At 39.6% G+C, this 21420-nt stretch overlaps 1 protein-coding gene and 1 pseudogene across 1 annotated transcript; both read right to left on the minus strand.

The window, feature by feature from the left end:
• Window positions 1-20: 20 nt before the first annotated feature.
• LIPM (lipase family member M) lies at window positions 21-20243 on the minus strand. The gene is made up of 9 exons (XM_004607620.3): window positions 20097-20243; window positions 15084-15201; window positions 8937-9135; window positions 7882-7991; window positions 6253-6389; window positions 5967-6113; window positions 3500-3571; window positions 1973-2044; window positions 21-290 (listed from the first exon to the last, which is right to left on the minus strand). The coding sequence occupies exons 1-9, from the start codon at window positions 20241-20243 to the stop codon at window positions 21-23; spliced, it is 1272 nt and encodes a 423-aa protein (XP_004607677.1).
• Window positions 4440-4569, minus strand: LOC129399469 (small nucleolar RNA SNORA70; annotated as a pseudogene).
• Window positions 20244-21420: the final 1177 nt, after the last annotated feature.

A 21420-nucleotide genomic window follows, 5' to 3' on the forward strand; every position in this document is an offset into this window, starting at 1 on the left:
GTTAGTCAGTTTTCAAGGCTTTAGAACAATGTGACCTTGCATGTCCCCTCAGTGAGGTTGGCCTCCTGTTTCATCAGATGTATGATTTCATTGTACATACGATGTGGAGCATCTAAACCCCAGATGAAATCCACGTGAGCCCATTCAGGAATGTTCTTATGGTAGATGAGGTTGGTCACTTCAGAGAGTAGAGTTTTCACATCTTCTGGGTTGGAAAGCCAGTCCTGACCTCCCGTCCACATTGCTGTAGGAACCATCATATCACTGACTCGGTACCTTATAGGAGTTGGCTAGAGGAAAGGAATAGTTTTAACTTTAGATGACATTTGGACTTCCTACTCTGTTACATTTTGAATAAATGCTGTAAAGAAGTTTCATGTTGTTATGAAAAAATGTCTGGGCATTAGACCCATATGAAATTGTATTAAGAGTTTCTGTTCCAGTTTCTTCGTGAAGTTATTTAAAACTATTTGAACTCATTGACTCTGTTTTTTGAATCTGTGAAATTGGAGTGTTACCTGTAATAAAATACTAATTAAGTTAGTATTTAAGTAGTTACAAAAAACATGTAAAGTTCCTAGTATTTTAAAATTTAGTAATAGCCATTTTTCCATTAATAATTTTTAGACATATTGTCTCTGAAAGATAATGTTCCAGTCCCTTTAAAAGATAATTTCATGAACATTTAATTAGGTCAGATTTGGAGTTATTCAACAGAGAAAGGCAAGAAAATGGAACAGAGCCGGAAGCCCTCTAGTTTCCATAGAAACTTAATGATGGCTAAAAGCCCTTGGTAAGGACCAGCTTGAGTGTTTCTCTAAAAAACAAACAACAACAACAAAAAATCAATGGCACTGAACTCAAAAAATTGAACCAAAAAGAAATAAGAAATATATTCTTGCTCCAATTCCCATCATCCAGAAAAAGGGTACCTAGTCTTCCTAATTCTTGAGAATGACCTTTATTTAAACACAACTATCCATCTTATCCATGAAAAGAATTAATTGTGTCAGGCTTTAGCTCTTAAAGTTCTGTAATTCTACTAATACCTCTTGATATGTAGTGTGTTTTTTCTTTGTTTCACAAGCATTTTTTGGTCTCACTTTTAGACCTTGATGTCTTTTAAAAATCAATTTGGCAAATGTAGATGAAGTACAACTATCTTAAATTTGGAATACCTTCTCAAAGATGGTTTAAGAAAAATGGTGGAATATGTGCACTGGTGAAGGGATGGGTGTTCGATCATTGTATAACTGAGACTTAAACCTGAAAGCTCTGTAACTTTCCACTTGGTGATTCAATAAAAAAAATAAATTAAAAAAAGAAAAAGAAAAATGGTAATGAAAAATCAAAAAGAAGTAGGTGATACTTCTTTAGAGTTAGCTATTAGAATTTCGAGTTTTCTATACAAGGTACCAAAATATATTGATTTCTTAGATTTTTCTCTTGATGTGCACTTTAGAGAAGATTACATTAGGGCTGAATGGAGGAGCAATCACAGAATATGAGCTCCATTTCTTTTCCCAGTGTATGCTAAGTGTGATGTTACTTCTGTCTACATGACCTTATGTATGGTTGATATTTGTTTTATATTTATATGCAGCTAATCAATCAACTTTAGTGAAGATTTTACTCAGAATAGTATAATAGCCACTCTGATTCACCATGATATTTATTTTAAAATGCAATTCATATATATACTACCCATTTTTCTTGAATAATGTATTCGCCTTTTTTCCCCACGTTTTTGCATGCAAATCAAAGATCCATTTAAGAATGACCTGGGGGAATTCTTAGGGATTTGTTAATCCAACCATTTTTGTTTTAAGGATAAGGAAATTGAGATCTGAAGTGTCAAAATCAGCCAGTCATGATCCGACAAGTTGATTCAAGACTAACAGTGATTCTTAACTGCCATTTAACATTTTTTTTCCTGCTGCAAAATGGCACATCATTCCCATAATTCTCTTACCTGATTACTTTTCTCCAGGTTTTTGGTCTCACTCCCCCAGTCAAATGCCCGAAGTTCTCCAGAATTCACTGCCTGAAAGAAAACAGAAATTGATAGGATACTCAAATGTATCCCTGGATAAGCATGGAGGGAGGCACTGCCACACAAGCCTTGGGGAAAGAAGTGGGACTCACTTTCTGCAACTGCTCCTCCATTCAGCCTTAACATAATCTTCCCTGAAGTGCAATAGCCAGAATAAAGTCTTTCAGGGAGAAGTGTATGTACTAAGGAAATATTTGTTCACCACGTGAGACAACTCTGGGAAGTACATCCATGTGGTAGACTGAGCATATGGATATTTCACACAACTCTATAGTCCATAATGGGAAAGCTCTCCCATTTGGGAAATTCTGAAAATAACCAAAATCACATCCTCTCTCTCTCTCTCTCCCTCTCTCCTTCCCTCTCTCTCTCTCTCTCTCTCTCTCTCTCTCTCTCTCACACACACACACACACACACACGCTCTCCCTGCTCCCCAGACCATCCCCAATGTAACAATGACCTCTGAAGAACACTTGGACTGAGTTCTTAATTGCTAGAATATAGGTAAGTTCAAGATATATGAATTCGAGATGTCATCAGGCCTATTAAAATGTTCTCCTTTAATCAAGAACCTAATTCATTTTTTAAAAACAAAATACTAAGTTTAGTAGATGAGACTCTAAGGTTAGTTACACACTAGTTCTTTGTCTTTTTCTTCATCATTCTTTTTTTTTTTTTTGCTTTTTTGGGTCACACCTGGCGATGTTCAGGAGTTACTCCTGGCTCTGTACTCAGGAATTACTCCTGGCGGTGCTCGGGGGACCATATGGGATACTGGGAATCAAATCCAGTTGGCTGCGTGCAAGGCAAACGCCCTACCCACTGTGCTATTGCTCCAGCCCCTCCATCCTTCTTTTTGCCCACAACTAATTAAGTTTACTCTGTAGTATCACCTGCATGAGCAATGTTAAGAGTGTGCTTTCTCATAGGGTAGAGGAACGATTAGCAATCACATTGTCCTTGAAACAGTTCTAAATATTTTACCTCAATTCCCCTGCACTGCCCTTAAAGTCAGCTCAGATGGTGGGTGGATTCCTGGGACTCTAAGACAGATTTGTAGTACAAAGAACTCCTATGAGGAACTTCTTGGGTACTTGGTCCTGCCCTAGCATTTTAGTTGTTATCTAACCATGTTTCTGTAGAATGTGCAAACAAAATCTCTAGCCTCACTTCCAAGATGACTAGAGACAAAGAAAAGTCTTACTTGTCTCATATGAATTTACACTAAAAACATTCTCTAAAGATGCCCGGGAAAAATCCTTTTTCTATCTCCTTCAGAATTTTAATACTTTCTGTCAAAATAATACTTGAAATACTTTGACAATATCACATTGCATCTTGGGATAAGTGTGAAATAACAAATGCGCTATCAAAGTGCGCCCTGGACTACTTCAGAAAAAATTGACAAAAATGCTTAGCAAAGATCATGAATGGGACATTCTTACCTGACTCCAGTGGAGGATATTTTGCACAGATGTGCCAGCAGGCGTATGCGCAACATAGACATTTGCTCGGCTCTGTAACAAAGCATGAGTGTGAAATCATCAAGGTTTAGATAAATCTTTGTGGTGTTAGACCAAGTAATGGAATCACGATAAAATTAATTAATTGTTCACAAAACAGTGGCATTCATATACATATCAAATTAAAATTCTGATACAGTTATAGCTTTGTTTTCATCTGAAGAGAGCTTCTTATTGTAGACCTGAATTCTTTAAAATTTTTTTTGATAAATTAGAGATAAGAATTCTAGATTTGAAATGGTATTAAAATCCTATCTCTGCCATCTAATCTTGAGGGGAATAATTAGGAAGGGTTGTTTATTTAATTTGCTTTTTGGGTCACACCTGGCGATGCACAAGGGCTACATCAGCTCTGCACTCAGGAATTACTTTTGCAGTACTCAGGGGACCCTATGGGAAGCTGGGGATCGAACCTGGGTCATCCACATGCAAGACAAACGCCCTACCCACTGTGCTCCAGTCCCAGGGCGGGTTGTTTAAAATAAAAAATCTCAGAATATTTTTCTGTGAAGTGAGGATATAGATAACAGTTGTCTCTTAGGGGCCCCAGGAATGTGGCTCGGTAGTAGAGCCTGTGAGTAATGATAGATTCGATTCACATTGCTGAATGCCGTCACCGGACAGCTGTTGCGGTCTCTGGGGAATTAAGTGTGACTTCTGCTGCAGGAATCTATCTCAGATGAGCCTCGTGTCAGCCACCATGTTATCCACATTAAACTCAATAAAGCCCTTTTTCCTGGTGATAATGGATCTCTGGTTGCCAGGGACTTGAACTGGGACCATTGTAGAGCCTCAACCACATGTTACCCACTTTGTCTGAAGCCTTAAATGGCCATAGTAAAAGGAGAAATCCACCACACAGAACTGTCACCAGATCCCTTAGGACAGTTCTACCAGTAACAGGCTGCAAACACTACCAGGAGGCTGCTGTTGGAAGACATTGTACACTGAACCACTATCAATATTTTATTTGTCTGTTTATTTGGTTACGGAAGAGCCTGGCAAGCTACCCGTGGTGTATTCTATATGCCAAATACAGTAACAATAACAGGTCTCGTTCCCCTGACCCTGAAAAGAGTCTCCAATCGTTGGGAAAAACGAATAAGGAGAGCTACTAAAATCTCAGGGCTGGGTTGAATGGAGACGTTACTCTCGCCTGCTTGAGTAAATCGATGAACATTGATACAGTGATGACAGTGATACAGTAATACAGGATGACAGTGATACAGTGATTCTGCTGCGGGGCCACCTAGTGGGTGATTAAGGGCACTGCAATAAGCACAATAAAAAAAAAGGGAGGGGAGTGGAGGAAGGAAAACAATAACTTGGCTTGATACAAAAGGGAATATATTAGTCTGTCACACCATAAATCTTTATCAAATGGTAGTTCTTGATTACGTCATTAATAAGAAATAACAAATCTTGAATTGAAGATGTTTTCCTCAAGTCACTGGGGATGCTGCTGACATAACATCGATGACAAGGTCTTTTGGTGGTCTGTCCAGGTTCGGAGCCCTGCAAGGCTCAAGGCCTCTCCCCCATCTGCTGTGGTCGACAATAAATGACTGATCGATATGTAGGTGTAAAGCTTCAGGCCCCACACTCTAATTTGAACAACTCTGAAGGGTCACCCCAATTTCACAAATTCTTGTGGCATCAACAGACTCCCACTAAAACATTAAAAAAATAACCATTTTCCTTTTCTTTCTTTTTCACAAGTTGACACAAGAGCTTCACCCTCATATTATTCTGCATACTAACTTCCATTTGAAGAGGATTTTGGGGGACCCTATATGGTGATACCCATCAAGTGTTAGAATATCCTGGAAGACTTATGCTATAAACCAAAAGAACCCACATGGAAGGCAGTCATGAATGATGCACTACTATTCTTTTTTGATTAATAGGGTATAATCACCCTTTAAAAATCTGATAACTCACTGTTGCTAACTTACTTTCAGATCTCTTCCATCTATCAAGCCTGAGATATAGTACAGCCTGACTTGCATGCTGTTCATTCTGTTTCGGTCCCTGGTACCACATGTGATCCGCAGAGCACTGCCAGGGATCACTACTGATCAGAGAGCCAAAAATAACCCCTAAGCAACGCAGAACAAGGCCCAACCTCCTTTCCCCACAAAGAAAAGAAAGACTTCTTCCATCTAAAATCTGTAAAATTCCTATCTTGCACTGTCCAAATGACAAGTTTATCTGTCCATATTTGGTATTTTTCTGTATATTATTATCATTTGGAGAAACTGGAAACTGAATCACTGAATTACTTGGATCATATTTTTCTAGATCTTCATGGAAACTAGCTCAGCGTCAGAGAAAGAGGAATTCCTAGGTTTGCTTTGGGAAATAGAGAATTTACCAGGTTTCCACTTACCATGTTCATGTTGTTTGAATTAAATCCTCCCAGAAGTAGCATGATATTGCTACAAATCTGATCCAGAAATACCTGTCCACACAGGTAAATAACAAACTGTCTGAGAAATCTGGTCTGGTACAGAAATTCTTTTTTGCCAAACAATCCCTGTAAAAATATGAAGTGGAATTGCTGTTGTTACATCACAGTAAAAATAATAAGTGGTTCTCATGTGAAAACATGTCCTAGAAAACTGGGCAGGAAGACTCTTCTTTGTGAATAGAGAATTATTCAGGAAGACATATACCTTAATCATCATATCAGGCAGCAGCAAAAATTTGGTCCCAGGGCTTTTTGCATATTTAACAGTGGCTATTGGTGCTAACGCAAAATTCAGTTTGATTTTCTGAGCCAGCTCTGGCATGGTAGAAAATGCTATAAAGCCTACAAGATAAAAAAAAATATTTCAATGTGAATACTGAACACTGTAGACCACATGAAATGCTTAGTTCACTTTTATATTAAAACACTTCAGTATATGCAGTCTGTGTCTTATCTCTCATATGAGATGATAAGCTCCTATAAGGATAATTATCAGCAACAACAATTTCTTTGTATTTCCTAAGATGCCTTATACATTTACTTTCCAGTGGTTGATTTTTACTGAATTATTGGATTAAGTCTAATAATAGAGATTTTGAGATATAATTATTGCTAGGCATTTCTGTGGTTTTTATGGCTCTTGCCTCATATAATTCGCATGAACCTTGCCCCATTTAATAATGCTCAGATGCTTATGAGGACACTGTATCACTGTCACTGCCATCCTGTTGCTCATCGATTTGCTCAAGTGGGCACCAGTAACATCTCATTGTGAGACTTGTTGTTACAGTTTTTGGCATATCCAATATGCCACGGGTAGCTTGCCAGGCTCTGCCTTTGGGTTTGACTCTGAGTGAAAGTCAAGCACCTGTAGAGATTCTTCTCCTGTGATACACCCCACGTCTCTCCTGTCTTTCCTTTGATCTCATCTAAGCTTAGCACACTTTTCTGACTAGTTTTGATATGATCTAGGGCTGGTAATCACAGTCTCCACTCCCATCTTCCTATGTTTGTGTCCTACAGAGGCCAGAAGCTAACGTTTCTCACACCTTCATTGAAAGTAAGAGAATACCAACAAATCCTTAAAAACATTGGCATTCAAAAGAAAAGAAGAGGGGACTGGAGCAATAGCACAGCGGGTAGGGCATTTGCCTTGCATGCGGCCGACCCGGGTTCGATTCCCAGCATCCCATATGGTCCCCTGAGCACCGCCAGGGGTAATTCCTGAGTGCAGAGCCAGGAGTAACCCCTGTGCATTACCGGGTGTGACCCAAAAAGCAAAAACAAAAAACAAACAAAAGAAAAGAAGACTTTATAGAAATGCCCCCATTAGTTCTGCTTACAACATGGTGGCTTTTATTATCTGCCAGTCTATGACCTTAGAGCTTCATGTGTTCCTTGCACTATCTGAATGCTTACGACATGTTTGGAGGCTTCCCCTAAAACTCCATAGAGAACAAAGCTCATGCTTGGAGTGAATTAATGCCCATTATCATATTAACTGATCCAAATATCTCTTATAATCTTCATTTTTATAAAGAAATGGAGATAAGAGAGGTTACATAATGTTCTCAAGAACATTTTCCTAAGACATGGTCCATCCATATTTGAATTCACATCTTTCTGACTCAAAAATCTTTCCTCTTTCTACCAGATCACAGGCCTTCCTCAATTTTGTCTCTGATTCCTACAGCCCTTAGATTCACTGAAGAAGGTAGGATTAAAAGACGAAGAAGATTTGAAAGAAACGCAGTATGATTGATCCCAGGAAGAGCTGTGCCGCACATACTCTCATTTCTTCTGAGCATACAAACCTGCTTTCCTTTGAACCTACCTATGGTGGTGCCCTGTGAATAGCCGATATAATAGATCTTTTCCTGGCCCGTTTTCTGCAAAATAAAGTTTATGACTGCAGGAAGGTCAAACCTAGACATCTCATCATAACTACAAGGGGAAAAGACAAAGTCATATGAAAAATTATAGTCAGAAACAAAAAATAGGAGTCCCCTTGCTTTACAAATAGCCCCTGAATCATTGACCCAAACAGCTTGTTACTTTGCCCCTCACTGCGCACAGATGAATGAACCTGTACGTGAGTGCCTCGGGCCAAGTACTGATTTCCACAGTTGCCACCGAGTGATTGTCCTGTTTAAGATTCACTGAGCACAGACCCATTCCACTGGAGACCTCGTATTGTCTTGTTGGTGATATAGCTTTGAGACTTGCAGATTCACTTATACGGAAAACAGAAGCGATGCTCTAAGACCCTTCTCTGCTGGAAGGTTGGAAGAGCAGTTGGGTGTCAATAGTTCAATTAAACAAAAACATTGAAAACCTTTTGTCACAGTATAAAAGATGTGTTAGTCTCGTTGTTATCCCCAAGGGTTAATGTTTCCTTCTGTGTTGCTCATCTCCAAGGTGCCCTCATCCCTATAATCACTCATGGAAGATTTAGTGCCTGGATACCCATATATGGGACTCATTTCTCTCATTTCTTTCCTTTCCTTTTTGCTTTGGGGCCACAATCAGTGACACTCAGAGGTTACATCTGTCTCTGCATTCAGGAATCACTCCTAGTGGTGCTGAGCAGGGCATAAGGAGTGTAACCCTGGTCATCAGGGTGCAAGGTAAGCACTTTACCCACTGTATTATCTCTCATTCAACTTAATCACATAATCAGAATCATTCTTCTCATGCCTATTAGCCAGACTTGCTACCCAGAGAATCCAATCTTCCTGACTACTTCCCCCAAATAATCATTAATTACTTATAGCAATTGGGCCATTATACCCCAGCCAAAGTAAAGTACCCAAATCCTGGATGCTATCAGAATTTACAGTTCTCCCAAAGACCTCTAGGAGTATCTCCACTCTCCAGATTCTCACATACCTGAAAGCCCAGAACTCATCCTGTTCAACAGAGAGACTCTTGTGTTTCCGAGACCAAGTGTTTCCACGGCTGTTCCCCATCCACACGTCAAAACCAGCATCTGCCAGAATGAAGCCCAGGCTGTTGTTGGGCAGGTTGGAAATCCAGTTGCTTGCGTCACCAAGCAGGCCATGCTGCAGTAACACCACAGGCCTGGGACCTAACAGAAGAGAATTTCAGTGTGTGAGTTTACTTCTTTTCAAATCCTGATTAATCCACTTGCTTGGTTATCTTAGTCAATTATCCAAATTTTTCATATCTTGATTTCCTCAAGAGGAAAGTAGGAACTTTGTTATAATTAAATAAAATAGGGTTTCTGAAGTAGATTGCATTATGTCTGACGCAGTGAATCAATAAATCTGTGTCCATCATTGTTTATCTGTGGTTGCTATTATTAGACTTGTCTGGATATCTCAGATACTACTGGAAATACCCTGAATGTTAGGTACTTACATGAATTATGAAGATAATCACAAATAATAATCAAGTTATATAATAACAAATGTGATTGTTTTCATGCAACATATTAATATATTGTCAAAGTATAATTTATATGGTTAATAACATGACAGTGTTCAGACATTACTCCAGCTTTGTTCTTGCTCCGGTTGTGCTCTGGGGACCATGTGGTGCCAGGGATTAAATGGGGTCTGCACATGCAAGACAAACACCTTAACCCTCTAGTATCACTCTGACCTGGAAGTCAAATGATTTTTGGTTTGTTTCCCAGTGCATGAAAAAAATCATCTTTACACTGTACTGTGGGGCTTATGATAAAGTATTTAAGGTTTTTTTTTTTTTTCCCACACAGACGCAGTCAGAACTTTGGCTTTCAGTCTGATGGCACATTTGGGGACCCAGGATGGGGATATGTCCTTGTGAATAGGTGATGTACCAGATTTGTTTTTATGGACTCAGAGAGGGAAAATGAGTTGTTGGCGTAGGAGAAACCAAGGGGCTTTGGGTCTTGGGGGTGAGAACTTGGAAACTTGTTTGTATTAGTGCCTAATTTAAAGATTTTTGGAAGGCTTTGGCTTTTTCCTTCTCAGAAGAGATCTAAGACTGTAGGAAGGGCATGAGTGAACAAACTAGCCGTGCGCAGTTAGCTAAGCATTGTTGTCCTGTTGCCTCTGGCTCCTGAAATGAGCTCAGAGTGGCCAAGGAAGGTGGAGGAAGTTGCTGCTGCCCCGACCTGGGAGAGGAGCAATGAAGAAGACCAAAGCAGGAGAGCTGCAGCTCTGAGCAAATAGAGAGATGAGACAGAGATTGAGAATAGCAGGTATAACGCAAGAGCACAGGGAGCTGAGCAGCAGAGCTGCAACTAGGAGACAGAGGTAGCAAGTTGCAAGGCCTTTGCTACTGAGAGAGGTTTCTAGGAGCAGCTGCCCACTGGGGTAAGCCGAGTGAGACTGAGAAGACTGTTGCTGTTAAATGAGGATACTGTTTTCCCGGACTCCTGGGAGCCTTCAGGGAGCCCTAAGAGCCATAGGTCGCCCCTGTAGAATAACATTGGTTTGTCCTTTCTGCCTTGCCACAAGGAGCTTAGGTTTATTGGGTTACTCCCATCACAGTGCTCCCATTCGTCTGTGTTTATTTGTAACCTCCTTCTTTGTGCTCTGCTTCCCCAACAGGTGAATCACCTTTATCTCCTAATCAGTCTCTGTTAAGTTGTAAATATTGCTTTTCTCTTCTCCTGAAGTCTTTGCATAGTTAATTCAGAGCAATGCCCTTTTTGTATAGACACAGGAAGACAGTTAATGCTATGCTTTTGTAACTTGGGACTTAATTGATTTTGAATGTTATTTACTCCTGGGCATCTGTTCTCTCGACTTAAGCCTCAGTTGCCCTTACTTCCTAGCACCCCAAAATCAGGGTCCCGACAAGAGACTGGATGGACCCAGGGCAAGCTGTGAGCTACCCTGGCATCGAAATGGGCCTGGCTAAAGCACCATGATACTTATCTATAAGTTAAGAGCATGGTCATGGACAAATTCTGTCATGATCCAAAAAGTATCATCTAGATTAGGACCCTGCTAGGGTTGGAAAGATTAATCTGGCCTGAGCACTATAGTCTGAGTCAATAGCGAGATGTCCCCAGGAGAGCCACCCTACAAGCTTAATGTATCTCTTACTGTGTCAATACAAAATAACTAATATTAAGAAGTAGAATTAAGATGTGAATTAAGGGGCTGGAGCAATAGCACAGCGGGTAGGGCATTTGCCTTGCACACGGCCAACCCAGATTCGATTCCCAGCATCCCATATGGTCCCTTGAGCACTGCCAGGGGTAATTCCTGAGTGCAGAGCCAGGAGTAACCCCTGTGCATTGCTGGGTGTGACTCAAAAAGCAAAAAAAAAAAAACAGTATAAAAGATATGAATTAAGATGTTAATTAAGTTACTAGTTAACCTAATTAACTAAGGATAGGAGACCCCCCCCCCCAGTGGTATTTTGCCCTTGAGCCTGATCGGGAAGGGCTTTTGATATGTTGATTGTGCTACAGGACAGGGTGTGATGTCTACCCCCAAAGCGGAGAGCTGGGGAGAGACTAGAGAGAGAGGCAAGATGGAGCTCGGAGAGATGAGCGGGAGAGACAGGAGACAGGAATGAGACTAGAATGGGGAACTTGGTGAGACTGGAACTTGTGCGTGAGGAGAATGGGATAAATGGCAACTGATCACCAACCATCCTGGCCTTCCTTTCCTCCTTCGTCCGCCATGGCATTGGCTCTCCTGGGTGGAGAAGTGGCCCGAGTCCACCGAATGCAGGTGAGAGAGAGCCACCTGCGGGGGGGGGGGGGGGGGAGGAGGAGTGAGTGGGGGTTCCTACTCGCCTGGTGATTACACATCCCTTCTTAGTTGTGGGAGAGCAAAAAGAGTCCAAAGACTGCTGGAGAGCAAAGGAACAGCTATCAAAGAGAATGTTCTATTTGTCCCTCAGTGCTGGTCATTTCTTTTGGCTCTTTTGACTGCTGGACTCACGTTTCCCACAAGGACCCCAGTTTCTTCACAAGGAATAAAGAGAGGGCAAACTCCACAAACCCACTTCCAGCCCTGCACAGGTCTGGAGAACTTCATAACCTGTAGACTAATTCGTGTACAATAGCTTTTCACCTAAAAATCTATGAACACTCCTTAATTTTAAAATCCTTAAAAAAAGCGATAGCACAGCGGGTAGGGCGTTTGTCTTGCACTCGGCCGACCCGGTTCGAATCCCAGCATCCCATATGGTCCCCTGAGCACCGCTAGGGGTGATTCCTGAGTGCAGAGCCAGGAGTGACCCCTGTGCATCGCCGGGTGTGACCCAAAAAGCAAAAATAAATAAATAAATAAATAAATAAATAAATAAATAAATAAATAAATAAATAAAAATCCTTAATTGCTAAAAAGTGCGGTCAGCTAAACTCTCGGACAAATAACACCAATAGATTTGCTTGGCTTAGGGTTGCCATGAAACTTTAATTTGCAAAAAGGACAGTATCTGTGAAGGTGTGATAAGGCAAAAAACAATTAAAACAGCAGGCAAGTAAGTTCTTGCTGAACATCAGGGTTTGATTTTGGGAAATTGTGATTGGGAGTGACTAAAATGTAGGCTAAGATGCTTTTATTTTTTATCATATTTATAACACAATGACATTATTTGCTATCAGAGAACTGTCTGCCTGTAGTTATAAAAAAAAACAAGCCCATAAGCGACACAATTATGCTAAGCCCCGTGATACTAAATCGAGGCAGTTTAATTACAGTTTTGTTTCTCCCAGAGATGGAATCTTTAACAATTACTCAGAAATCACCTGGTCCACACTAGTTAGATCATATTCCTGATAAAATTCATCATTCCCTAAAGCATCCGTGGGGAATGTCCACCCATGAGCTATATAAGGCCCAGGAAATCATGTGATCTGGCCTGGGTACATGACAGGATAAACACATGCTTCTTCCAGCTGTCTACAATTGTCTGCCTGTGTTATATTCCCTATGAACGAGTTTATAAATACCCCTGTGCAGCACTGGGTGTGACCCCAGTGGTTCAAAAACAGGTTCAAAATTGGTTCAAAAACAGTCACAGCACGGGGTCACACCCAGTGCTGCACAGGGGTTACTCCTGGCTCATGCACTCAGGAATTACTCCTGGTGGTGCTTGGGAGGACCATATGGGATGCTGGGAATCGAACTTGGGTTGGCCCCATGCAAGGTTGGCCCCTACCTCCTATGCTATCGCTCCAGCTCCACCCAAATAGTTGTTGACAAAAATAGTTTCTCCATTTCGGCAAAACCAAGGTTATAATGTCAGAGTCTATCTGTGTTTTTGCCTAGGCTGACTTCCATATTCCCAAGGTGTAAAAGCCTTTCATACTCCATAGCTCCTCCAAGTTCCTTGGATTGAATGCTGAACAGTGGATGAACTGTTCAATAAGCTCAAAGAACACGTTCTAATTTACTCAACTGGTTTGATGGGGAGAGGATTGGGCCGCACTGAGCAGTTCTTTTTTTTTTTTTGCTTTTTGGGTCACACCCAGCGATGCTCAGGAGTTACTCCTGGATTTGCACTCAGGAATTACTCCTGGCGGTGCTTGGGGGACCATATGGGATGCTGGGGATCGAACCTGGGTCGGCCGCGTGCAAGGCAAACGCCTTACCCGCTGTGCTATCGCTCTGGCCCGTGAGCAGTTCTTGAAGCTACTGGCAGCAGCTGGAAAAATAAAACAGAATAGGGCTGCAAGAAGGACTATAAAAATTCTATATTTCTGATGAATAAATGGTCTGGAGGGAGAGCTACAAGTTCAAAAGCACCGAGGCAATGCATACTGATGCTAAAAAAAATTGGTTCAAAAACAGGCACAGATGAAAATTGGGGAAAACAGACCTGGACACTTTACCCCAATACTGACAAGCATTCACTCAGCATTTCCTGTCCTATTTAAGCACCCAGACTAGAGTTGCAGATGGATCTTGCTTTGAGTTCAGATATTACAATGGTCTACAAAGCTATAACATAGATTTTTCTGAAAAAAATAATTTAACCTCTGCAAGTGAGAAGCTGTTTCCTGGGGTTATTATGAAAGTCAAATAAGAAGAATGTTTGAAAAAAATCACTTACTATTATTCCTAGCTTTGAAAAAAAGACTGCATGAAATCATATTTTGAGTACCCATGACAGATAATGTAGTTGCTGCTTAAACACAGAGTTATCATATCTAACTCTTCAGCTGCACCCGGCCATCTTGGTGATGCTCAGAAACATCATAGTCCACTTCTGGAAATTCTAGGTCAATGTTACAGACCTAATAGTTCTATGCTCCTGTTTGGCACTCTGGTGCTCAGCCTGGCAGTGCTAGAGAACACTGATGCTTGTATAAAGGCCATGCGGTGCCAGGAATTAAAATCGGGGCCTTGCATATGCCAAACATGTGCTACACCTTGTTGAGTCATTTCCCAGGTCCCAATAGTACCTAGAAAAGATCTCACTACAAATCTGGAAAATTTAAATACTTAATATTTAAAGTATTATTTGGGTGGGAACATAGAGTCTGTGGAGTGGGCACGGGGCCATAGTGAAATCTGTATTCTTCATGCGGATTTCACTCCATGTTAGAGTGGTCTGCTCAAGAGGTCATCACCAGGGGGCCATAGAGCTGTTACAGCAGGTAGGGTGTTTGTCTTGCACACACTGACCCGGGTTTGATCTCTGGCACTTCATAGGTCTTCTCAGCCCAATAGGAGTGATGCCTGAGTACTTTGCCAGGAGTAAGCCCTGAGCAGAGCTGGATGTGACCCCCAAACAAACAAACAAACAAAAAGCACAACAAAAATGAGTTCCTCATCAGTAGACACACTAAAAAATAAAGAAGGGATTTCAGTAAGTGGATAATAAAAGGGGCCAAACTATAGACATTTCTTGAATGACTTTTTAAAAAAGTAAACACTGTTCTTTTTTTTTTTACACAATTGAAGATGGGTGAAAGTGGTGATAGAGGGAAACTGAAGCCTTCTTTTGGCTGGAGAAGTCTGCAACAAGAATATACATTGTCCTCTACATAGTCAAATCATAAGAAGTCATTACTGTAAGGGAGATCGAAGACTTGGGGTCATATAGGGTGAGTCATACCTGTCATATTAAGTTGTGTTAAGCCTTGAGGAATTCTGTTCACAGAAAGTATATAACCATCTTCTGTTGCAACTTCATATTCTTCACAGAGATAACCTTTATGTCTTATGATTTCACTCTATGGAAAAAGCATAATCTCCTTTGAGTTCAATTCTATATGGATATATAAAACTCAATGACACAAAACAAAAAAAAGGAGAATCCTGAATGCTGCAAAGAATTTTTGTGGCACCATAGTGAAGCTCAAAGGACTGGAGTACATACTTCGTGTCCAAAGAAAAAAAGAAAAGAAAGAAAGAAAAATGGAAAGGAATAAATTCCTTACTTTTCCCTAGCTTATGTTGTCTTATCACTGTCATCACTATCATCCCATTGTTCATCAATTCGCTCCAGAGGGCACCACTAATGTCTCCATTGTAAGACTTGTTGTTACTGTTTTTGGTATATTAAATACACCACGGGTAGCTTGCCAGGCTCCGCCATGCAGGCGAGATTCTCTCAGTAGCTTGCTAGGCTCTTTGAGAGGGACAGAGGAATCAAATTTGGGTTGGCCGTGTGCAAGGCAAACGCCTTACCTGTTGTGTTATCACTCCAGCCTTACTTACTATGCTGTCTGATAAAAATTAAAATAACAATTAACCAACTCTCTATAGCTCCTGTTTTATTTATTTTTAACATGGGGGCTAGACTAGAACAATTAGGATGGTGATTGGATCCTGAACCCAAAGAATCAGCAGCATGGCACTAATTAGAAATATTGATCTTCAATTTTCATTTAAATATGTTTATATCCAGGAATTCTAAGATGAGGCCCAGAAATTTGTGCTTTACAGACCAGGTCTTTTTGGAAATCCTAACACACTCTGTTGGAATCAGCGCGCCAGTTCTCTAATTCCAAAAGCTCATAGTGTATCAGAATTACTTAATCAGTTTATTACTCTTCTGTTGATTAGGAATCAGGAAATTCTTATCACAGGCAAGAGATGCCTGTTCACAGAGAGCTCAGGAGAATCTTTGGACTTTGCATTATCTAGAGATATTTCCAATTCTAAAACATAAACTCAAGAACAATGATTCTTAACATTTTTAGATCAAGGGTCCCTCAGTGAATTTGATAACTATAAAAATAGATATTTACAGGAATGCACAGCTTCAGAAATTTCATATCTCCTATTCCCCTACATAAGAGCCTACAGTTAAGAAACCCTTTTCTGTATAGATACACATAAAACTTCTGCAAAATATGAAGCTGTAGATATTTCTAAAGGATCTCCACTATTCTTGTCCACTGTTATTACCCAATGAAAGATGAAAATTAATAATTAATCTTACCTTTAAAAGAAACAAAAGGGAATATATGAGGTAAAATACCATGATAATTAAGAGACTGGTCAAGTAGTGGCCCCACAGTTTGAGTTTTAATAGCATTGTAGTACTGTTGTCCAGTTGTTCATCAATTTGCTCGAGCAGGCACCAGTAACAGCTCCATTGTGAGACTTGTTGTTACTGTTTTGGGCAGATTGAATACGCCACGGGTAGCTTGCCAGGCTCTGCCGTGAGGGTGGGATACTCTTGGTAGCTTGCTGGGCTCTTCAAGAGGGACAAAGGAATGAAAACTGGGTTGGCTGAGTGCAAGGCGAACTCCCTAGCCGCTGTGCTATCACTCCAGCCCTTGACTTTTAATACGGGTTCTAATGTTAACATGGAAACAAGCCATATGATAATAGAAATTTAATTAACCAGTTCCTATTCTTCAGTTTATTACTCTTCTGTTGGGTATATCAATGACTCATATTTCATAAGATTATTACAAGGAATACAAAAATTCAACGCAGCACTAATGTTAACTATTTTGCTTTGTATATGTAAGGACTCTATGAATACTATTTTTATATTTAAAAATAAGTATTTTATGAATATTAACTACTTTTTGCATTTTGAAATTGGTCAACTGATTATTATGGAAATTTTTGAGTTTATATCCCAGAAGTGTGTGTTCATTCTAAGACATTTAGAGACTAGTGCTCTCCAAACTTCAGAATGCATTAGAATTACTGAGAAAATTTATTAAAAGCAAACCACTGGACATAGAATCTCTGGTTTTGTTTTTCTGAGGTATTAGTCAAAGAATTGACATTTCAAATAGTGCTAGGTGATAATGGTGTTACTGATTTGGGGACTTTAAAGAACCACCATTAGAGACAATTTGGGGAGATGAATATGAAGCACAAGAAATAAAGACATCTGAGAAGGGTTTAATGAAATTATATGCTAAGTAATAGGCTCAGTAAGGAAGGAAGGACGTGAGCAAATGAAGTAACAAAGGGATTCTGAGCAGAGGAAGTACCATAAGCAGCACTGGGCAAATTAGGTCTCCTCAAGGGTCCCCTAGGCCCCAGAAGACAGAAATTAGGGAAGTTCCGAAGACAATGCTGGATGAACCTCAAGCTCCTCTCAGTGCCAGAATTTATTGACCAAGGAAGTGCGGGTAACATCCAAGGATGAAAAAAAAAATTAGGTCTCCTAATTTGGAAGAAGAATTCGAACAGGGCCTTCAGACTGAGGTAGACACCGAAAGAACTAAGGAAAGGCAGCTGCGATGGACAAAGGGCCACTAAGTAAATGATGGTTGGAGGGATCGCTTGGGTGGTAGACGCTGAAAGTAGACTAGGGAAACATGGTGGCCCTTGGTACATGCACTGAAAACCATAACACCCCAAAGGATAGAGATAGCAAGAGGAAATCTGCCTGACATGGAGGTAGGGGGTGGGTAGGGGTGGGGATGGAGGGAGGAACACTGGGAACATTGGCGGTGGAGAACGGGCACTGGTGGAGAGATGGGTATTTGAACATTGTTTGACTGAAACACATTCATGAAAGTTTGTAAGCCTGTAACTGTATATCATGGTGATTCATTAAAATAAAAAAGAAGAAGGCAGAGGGACATAAGCAACCCAGAAGAAAAAGGCAAAAATTTAGTGAGTGAACACTGTATACAAGGGACAGATAATTAATAGATTACCTTCAGAAGGGTTTTTCAGGATAATAGTAGGACACAAATTTGCAAATATAAGAGCACATATTCTAAGATATGATCATGTGTTAATGACTGGGGACATTATCTGAGAAATGAGTTCAATACTTTTGTCATTGCGTGAATTTTATAGAGTGCAAATTCCACTACTACAGACCTAGGCAATATGGTACAGCCTATACGGGCCATATTGTATGCATGGACCATCATTCTGGGGTGCCATTAAATGACGCATGACTGCACATTCAAAAGGATAAGGCACTTCTTTTAAAGGTGCAAAATTTTATTGGGTAGCTTATCAAAGTGTCTGCGTATATATTTTTAAATTATTCCCTTTTGTCTTTTGATCCCACATTTTATTCCATCAATGTGAATATTGATGGAATCAATATCTCAAGTATCTATTTTTCATCTCTCAGACTTCAGCTTAAGAAATTATCTTGAGAAGACCTTTCCTAAATCCATTCAGTTAGGTCCTTCTATTCTTCTTATATAACCACTATTGTAATGACTGAGTGTTCAACTGTCCTGCAATGATGTCAGGATTCTTGATTCTTAAATGCATAGCACAGTGTCAGAGGCCCAACAGGTAATCAAGTAATATGTGTTATAAAAACGAGTGAACTGAAGATACAGATGAATTGTAATCTATATTAATCAGTACACAACATCAAACATTCAGACTCTGGACCACTTTTACTATAATGCTATTTAACTGATACAAGAAATTTCCTATTTTACTTTGCTTCTCCATCTGCAACTGCTCAATTCAATTGATTTTTAATTTTAGAAGAATGAATTCAAAATAACTCTTAGGTGATCGTTACAGTCAGTATGTCTGGGGCAGAAAGATTGGGTCTCTATAAAGGTAAGGGATTTCCTTGGCCTCACATCTTAGAAAACTTTGTGTGGGACATTATTGGGGTGAGAAGTTGCCTCCCAAGGTCACTACATCAGTATCCTGACTGATGTAGTGTCTGGACAGTTCATAAAAAGATAATCATTGGAATGATCAGAAGAATTTAGATACTTCCCATCACATAGATTCAGAATATTTATTTGGCTTCTCAGAGTTTTGGATTCACTTTATATAGAAGCATCTATATAAACAGTATTCAATTGTATAAAGCCGCATTAACTTTATGATAAATGTATGGAGAATGAACATTACATACAACCATCCTGCTCATCTGGAAGAAGCCTCTCCTTACCTGGGAGGTATTATTGCTTAGTGGTTATAATTATGAGTTTGTGTTCAGGCAGGCCTAGGCCTAATTGTGGTTCTATCATTTACCAGTGATGTGGCCTAATTCAGATTGCTTAACCTCTTTAATCTGAGTTCCTTGATTTGAAAATCAGGTATGACTATATCAACAGCATACAATAATGAATATGAAATAAAACTGCATCTTTGCAGTTGTCATAACAATATCAATATGGATGGTAACCATGAATTTGAAAATAGTCAAAAAATCATCCACAATAGCTAAAATAATGTCTCATTAGTGCATATTTCTTATAGGAATTTTTTTTAGCAATCATTGGGGGCTCTTTTACTGCCAGTCAAGAGAGTTACAAATCCATAACAGAATACAAAGAATAGAAAGGGATAGCAGTGTTCTAAAAGTGGTAAGAAGGAAGGGCTAACATGTTCTCCTATATGGGAAAAGAAAAATTAAAAGCACAGATGAAATAGAATGATCATAGGCTTGATCCAGATGATTGAGTAATGAATTTTTGCACATTGAATATGAGTGATAAAATGCTAAATAATGTAGGTTTTTGCTATTTGCTTGAGCAAATAACAATTTGCTCAAGTTTGGTAATTTAAGGAGGACCTAACCTATGATTATGTTCTACCTACAATTGTCATCATTACAAACAAATATCATACATAATGTAGATAATACCCAGATGCAAATGTTAATATATAAGAAATGTAATTTCCAGCCAAAGCATTATAGAAAATCCCAACTTACAACATTCATGAAGGCTTCTGGGTCCACATCTTTAGTTGGCATATGTCCTGAATTCACATTTCTTTGGAACAAATACGCCACCAGAATCAGAAGCCATATCTCCATTCTGTGTGAAATAATCCATTCTCTTGACAAGATTTTTGACATGGTCCAACATCTGTATTTATTATTTTCCTGGCAATATAACAACTAATTCTGTGTCAGAAATATCTGTAGACTTAAAAACACAGTTATGTATTTTCTAGCTGCAGTTTCTCCCCAAATTCTGACAGAAGCTAAGTTGACAGGAGTGAAAGAATACAAAGGGGTGCTCAAGCATAGCCTAGAATGTCCCAATCCTGACTCCTCCTACTCCTCCCTCACACAACTTGCAGCCACCAATCGCTTAACTTCTAGGGATAGACTTTCTTTGATGCAACCTGTAGTTATGTACATAAGATACAGCCCATAAAAACCCTGTTGCTCATCATCAGTAATAAGGGCCATCGAGAGCTTTTTTTCTGCTCCATGAGTTTGTATCTTTCCTTGATAGAAAGATGCAATATCTGTAGTCTATAGAACACATTACATGCTTCTATAGTCACATAGAAGTTTTAATGATTATAGTCACATAGGGTTTTAATGATTCTTTTTTTGAGAAGATCAATGTAGTTATAAATATTTTTGTTTAAAATGTCAAAAATTTAGGACCTCTCTACTTTTAGAGATAGGTGAAACTTCATTGGAAGAAAACTAAATCCTCCATATTTACACCATTTCTATCCAAATCGAGTAGATAGACACTTCAAAAATTTATTTGAGTTGTGATCTCTATTTAATTACTGGGAGATGAGCTACCTGACAATTAAGTCATTGGCCATAGTAAAATGATTTGCAGCCTATTTCTTTACATGAACTAAATATCCCAATTCACTCCACTGAATGACACTGAACAATTCCTTAGTTTACTGATATTTAAGAAGGCCTGGAAAACAGACTTATCGTTATTCAAAGTAAAAAATATATTAATGTTTAAGGAAAAAATCGTATTTAAAGAAAAAAGTTTTTTATATAAACTCTCAGAGCAGTCGTAAAAGCAACCATGCCAATTTTTGGACTTGGAATGTTGATGGAGCAGCAGAAGCTGGAACTGGAATGATGAGTCTGTAAGAATATCTGCTCACAATCTCAGCCTCACCCACTTTTGGCTGGCTGCACAGGTGTGATGAGGTAAGTGTAGCATGGCTTGTATCGGGGAATCTTAGCCTTCCCACTAGTGTTGATCTGGTAGATGTTAAAGAGAAATTAATGGCCTAATTCAGAATATTGGGGATGCTTTTATCTA

The sequence above is a fragment of the Sorex araneus genome, chromosome 11, assembly GCF_027595985.1.
Source record: "Sorex araneus isolate mSorAra2 chromosome 11, mSorAra2.pri, whole genome shotgun sequence".
Taxonomy (NCBI): domain Eukaryota; kingdom Metazoa; phylum Chordata; class Mammalia; order Eulipotyphla; family Soricidae; genus Sorex; species Sorex araneus.